The following is a 6,000-nucleotide window of genomic DNA, read 5'->3' on the forward strand; positions in this document are numbered from 1 at the left end:
TGGGTAAATACAGAAGAAGTTTTCAACCTTTGACTGACATGCTAGATGGACTATTCCACCTTTTTAATTTTCTACACGTTTGGGCTGTTATCTCATGGCAGGCACGTCGCATCCTGGTTTCCATCTATGGTATGACACAGCAGATGCGGTGTCAGGGGAGTGGCAAAAATCAATCTGACCTGGAGAAGCCAGTTGAGAGCATGGAGCAGCTAATTGTGCAAAACTGCCGTCCCCAGTATTTGGTAAGATGACTTTAATGTGTTCTTCTGAGCCCCCAGCACCACCGCACAGTGAGAAAACAAGCCAAACCGCTCTTGTGCTATTTTCTTTTTCCATTTTTTTCAGGGAAATAAAACCTCTTGTTCAGCTGTCCAGAAAATACGAGGAAAGAAGAGAAAAAGGATGAGGTTAATCCGAGTTATCAAGGCACTGATCACTTGCTGGCAAAAACTTCAAAGTGTCTCTGTGCTTTAAAAGTAGGAAATGTATCTCCCTGGTTCCTATAGGCCTGTGCTACTTTCTCATGAAGACATAAGGTGAATTTACACAGTGTTCCTTGCTACAGATAGCGAATATTACATGTGACCAATCAGTGACTGTGTTTAGACAGCTATTTTTCAAAAGCAAAGTCATGAATGTTTACTGTTGTCAAGTTCTCAGTGTCTTGTGTATTAAAAGCTACACCAGCATCTGCATGTCAGCATTGCTACATTTTATGGAATAGCTTTATATAGTAAGCAAAGATAAGCTAAAGATCGACGCGTTCAGATACTTTTAGACCATTTTAAAAGTTTCTCCTGTTGTACAAACTCTTATGTTTTGTGTTTGCAAACCACATGTCATCATACCCAAAAATGTTCTTATGTCGGTTATATAGTTGAGTATATGCCACATAATAAAATTTGTACATGTTTGATTTATACTATTCTGAAGTGAGCCTATGCAGTTATTGTAATAATGATATTAATTAATTAATTATTATTATTAGGGGTGCTATAGGTGTATCAGCTACAATAGACTTTTGTTGCAAGATATTATATAACCATCCTTTTTTTCATTATTTTGATTAAGGAATGAATGTTAGTGTTACAAAATGTCATTCAATAAATATTGCACAATGTCTTTATTGTAAAGAATGGAAACATATAGAAGCTTGTTTCTGTCAATCAAGATTTTTTTTATTTTAATTTAATTTTTTTTTGTTAGTCAAAATTTTCAGGTGATGTCTTGAAATTTTCTACTCATGACAAATCACTCAATTTTAAAACATTTAGTCAGTAACTTGACGTTTTGTGAAAAAAGTTCTAACTTAGCTTCTAACTACTTTTTTTTTTCTGAGTGACGGAAAAAAGCTTCCATAAAGAGGTCACAAGAAAAAGCTAAATGTGAATAAAGCAGATATTAATACATGCTGGCTAAATCATTATATTTTAAATAAAGTGTAGCAAAAAAAAACCCAACCAATCTGCTATTTATTTATTAGTGATCTGCTCTTAGCCACTTTGTAGTTTGCAGTTGTGATGGACAAGCTGATAGATGAGGTCAGGCAGGAGTCTCTGTGTACTGTGATGTTTGTAAACGACATTGTGATCTGTAGTGAGAGTAGTGAGAAGGGGTGAGAGCCTGGAGAGGTGGAGGTGTGCACTGAAGAGGAATGAAAGTCAGAAGAAGCAAGACATGTGTGTGACTGAGAGGGGGTAAAGGTGAGGATGCAAGGAGCAGAGGTAATGAAGGCAGACAAAAATATAGGAGGTGGAGGTGACAGAGTTGAAAATGTTACGATTTTCATTTGTGGTGACAAGGATGGACAAGATTAGAAATGAGTCTACTGGAGGGCCAGCTTACGTTGAGTGGATTGGAGGCAAAGTTAGAAAGACAAGGCTGAGATGGACATGCGCGGATACAAGAATGAAGAGGAAGAAAAGAGCAAGACCACAGAGATTCGTGGATGTAGCGAAGGGGAGCATGCCAAGGTTTGGTGAGACAGAGGACGATGCATAGGGTGAGATCTCTGGCGACACCTACAGGCAGCAAGCAAAAGACGAAGTGCAAATATAGATAATATACAATAACTATACACATACACAAATCATATAATACATCTATATAATTATTCTATTATACATAAACGATTTATAACATTTTAAATGTATTAATTAATGTATTTAAATTAAAAGTAGACGGACACAAATGTGTTTCATGGTACTGTTTCCGTCCGGAGCAAGAAATTTGTGGCACAACTTCCACCATACGAACGACTCGAAACGTCAACAGCTGGATGTATGAAGTGTGGCTGTGAGAAAGGCTATTACACCGAAGTTACTAATACAGTGTAGCTTTAAAAAAAAATTTGCCATGTTTTCAGTCATCGAGAATCGCATCAATTGAAAGTATTAGCGTCAAAGCAGCAGCGGCTCTCTGACCTTTTGAGGAAATCCGTTTGAGTGATCTGCATTTAACAGGTGAGAGCAGAGTTTAGTTAGTTAATTCGTTAGTAGATTCACGTTAAGTACCCCTTAAAAGACATGGCCAGCAGCAGCAGTGGTAGTGTGGACATGGATCCAGATGTTGCCCTGAGGCTTTTCGAGGAGGGAGCTACCCTCGTGCTGCTGGGTGTTCCTCAGGGTACAGAGCTCGGAATCGACTGCAAGAGTTGGCAAGTGGGTCCTCGTTTCCGGGGTGTTAAAATGATCCCCCCTGGTCTGCACTTCCTCCACTACTGCTCGTCAGGCTATGGAGGACAAATTGGCCCGAAGACAGGCCTCTTCCTCTCTCTCAAACCCAGAGAGATCATACTGGCCAACTGGGACGCCAAGGAAGAAGATCTGGACTTCTCAGCCTCCAAGAATGAAGAGGAGTTGAGTCGGATTCGTGCCAGCTTGCGCGAGCTGGATCCTTACCTGGGCCCCTATCCCTATGAGGTGATGAGGAAGTGGGTGTCCCTCACTGACCGTATCAGTGAGGAAATGGCCAAAAACTTGCAGCCTCTCTCAGGTCGAGTATGTGCATTCAGTGACGTGATTCCCGAGCTTCAGTTCACACACACCAAAGACAGGGCGGAGCAGCCGAGGAATGACACGGCCTGTCAGAGCATGAAAGAGGGGCTTGACAGGCTCCCCAAGATGAAACAAAGGGAGGGTACGGAGTTGCGCTTCTCTGTCATCCCTAAGAAGACCTACCCTCCCGGGGCTACGCCGGCTGAGATCACCAAGTGCAGCATGGACCTGAGCTACGCTCTGGAGACGGTGCTGGAGAAGAACCACATGCAGGAGGCTCTTAACGTGCTGGGTATGTATCACATTTGTTAAAAATGGGTTACTCTTGATGCAAGAAAAAGTACTGACATTTAGCCCCTCTCTCAGGTGAGCTGCAGTTTGCCTTTGTGTGTTTTCTCTTTGGAAATGTGTACGAGGGCTTCGAGCACTGGAAGTGCCTCCTCGCTCTGCTGTGCCGCTCAGAGGAGTCCATTCTGAAGCGCAAGGACCTCTACCTGGGGCTCATCGCCGTGCTCTACCACCAGCTTGGAGAAATACCTCCTGATTTTTTTGTTGACATTGTATCTCAAAACAACTTCCTTACCTCCACGCTGCAGGTACATGCACAAATCAGACTATAGTGTTTGTCACTTGATGCTCCTTTATATCTAACTAAATAATATATATTCATCTCACTGGTGCAAAATTGATTTTAGATGTGAACTAAGATGTTGTGATATTAAAAAGTTAAAAAAATGTGTTCTTGCAAACTAATCTTAAGTAATTTAGGGTCCATTAACCAGTATCACACTTTTCAACCAACAAGCCAGAAGAGCAGCCTTTTACTTGCTCCTTGTGTGACTTTATTGGCCCACAAAAATGACAGTTTAATTTCAAGATTATACTATAGGAACATATAATTTTTTATTAGTAGATTCAAGCTGTATTCAGACTACATTGTGATCTGTGGACAGAATTAGAATTGAGTACATCAGAGGGACAGCTCAGGTTTGAGAGTTTGGAGAGGGAAGGCTGAGATGGTTTGGACATATGCAGAGGAGGGATAGTGGCCAGATTGTACAAAAGAAGCTGAATATGGAGATTCATGGATGTAGTGAAGGAAGATATGCAGAGAGTTTGTGTGACAGAGAAGGATGCTAGGGATAGGCGGAGATGGAGGCAGATTATCCACTGTGGTGACCCCTAAATGACGCAGCTAAAAGAAGAAGATTATTAGGAAAAAAGCTGTAAATAAAGGTTTAAAATAAATGTAGTGGAATAAATAAAATGGAAGTCAAAGCAGCTAAAAACAGTCGATCATTTCGGTCAGCTCTGTTCAGGGGTAAATCGGTCAGTGGAAACACCGTCACTGGTCCAAATGGGTCAGCAGCTGGGCTATCAACTTTCCCAGTAGAGTTTTCTGCTGGCCTTGGGCCATTGGCCTGTTGGTTATGTTGAACCCTGCATTTGTACTACTTAAACCCCAGCGGGGATTAAACCTGGGCTTGCTCCACACTTTGCATGCTCTTCTGGTTAAATGTAAAAAAATTAATTATAAAGATAATAATTCGTATGCAACGAGAAAGGGATGTTTAAATTGCCAGTGTGTTGAATACCTTTCACAACACTATTTTTTTATGGCTGGTATCTGAGGACAGTTTATAATTCGATCCGTACAACATACGTTCATAATCCTGAATGATCTCCACGACACACAGAAATGCTTGCAAACAGAAAATGGACCACAGTATCAAAGCATCACCTGAATTTTTACAGATCACATTTACAGTTACCAGTTTATAAAATTGTTTGATTAATTGTTCTTCACAGGATTTTTTCCAGTTTGCCATTGGGCCTGGTGTAGATGCCAACCTGTGTAAGAGAGCAGAGAAATTCAAAGCCCACCTGACCAAGAAGTTCAGATGGGATTTCGATTCAGACTTGGACGACTGTGAACCTGTTGTGGTGGAGCTGCCTGAAGGTGTGACAGTCGACTGAAACTACTCAATGGACTCTCCTCACCGAGAAAAAGGAACACAGAAGGAGATCCACAAAGTATCTTATGCTACAGTCACACTAGGGAAAACAGTGGGTGGAGACGACGGCACGACCAAACATTTTTGCAACTGACTGATCTCATTGGCTTTCAAATAGTTGCTTTGAAGATGGCGACCAAGTCTGTGATCACTTGCAGACAACTGCTATCTTTAAAGTGGATTTGGTGATGGTGATAAAATGGCAATACACTGAAATTCACATTATGTACTTACATTCAGAGTCCAGCTAGGACCTGATAGTTTTGAAGCATAATTTCAGACATTTCTACACGAATGGTGACACAGCTGCTGCAGGACGATGATTCAGCTGCAGAGTCACATAAGCATTCGGCAGCCTCACATTTAAATTAGCAGCTGGCAAACAGTTGCAGAGAGATGCAGTGAAGTCTGGTTCAGCAGAGACTGACTCAGAAAGATTGTGTTGTGTTGAATCTGTTTGTGTTCATAAATTAGACAGCATACTTTCTCCAGTCTGTCTGAGAGTGATTGCAGACAGAACCTATTCAGTCATTCAGAGGCTGAGCGTGTTGTTGGTCACTGCGACTGCTTCCAGCTGTTTGCTACCATCATTGTCTTTCTCCTAGTTACAAGGAATCCTCATAATGTTAGTTTGTGTAGCTCTATTAGTTCTTTTGCAGAGTGCATTGAAATGATCGTGTGTGAGCTGCACTACACCTGTGGGAAAAAGCATACTCACAAGATTTACCAGGTTTTCTGAAAGGGTTGGAACTCATAAAGTAATGATTTTCTTGTTAAAGTACTGCTTTGTTAAATTTTGTTTTTATTATATTTCTTTACTGTAATCAATTTAATAAAAACAGCACTTCTGAAACAAAATATCCACCTGTGTCTGGTGGTTTCTGTCACTGTTGTTTATCATTAATGAAGCTTTCAATACTTGCTGCCATGTCTTTTCTCTTTCTCCTCCACTAGATGGCGCACATAGGCTTATTTACAGCTTTAAAGCT

The 6,000-nt window shown here is 41.0% G+C and overlaps 1 protein-coding gene across 1 annotated transcript; it reads left to right on the top strand.

The window, feature by feature from the left end:
• The first annotated feature begins 2,257 nt into the window (after positions 1-2,257).
• Positions 2,258-5,209, top strand: aar2 (AAR2 splicing factor). The gene is made up of 3 exons (XM_085344763.1): positions 2,258-3,288; positions 3,363-3,592; positions 4,806-5,209. Exons 1-3 carry the CDS (start codon positions 2,526-2,528, stop codon positions 4,971-4,973), a joined length of 1,161 nt encoding a protein of 386 aa, XP_085200889.1. The 5' UTR covers positions 2,258-2,525; the 3' UTR covers positions 4,974-5,209.
• The last annotated feature ends 791 nt before the right edge of the window (positions 5,210-6,000 follow it).

Source organism: Diplotaxodon limnothrissa, linkage group LG20 (assembly GCF_057381915.1).
Source record: "Diplotaxodon limnothrissa isolate DT_005_m linkage group LG20, D_limnothrissa_male_GT1.1, whole genome shotgun sequence".
Classification (NCBI taxonomy): Eukaryota; Metazoa; Chordata; class Actinopteri; order Cichliformes; family Cichlidae; genus Diplotaxodon; species Diplotaxodon limnothrissa.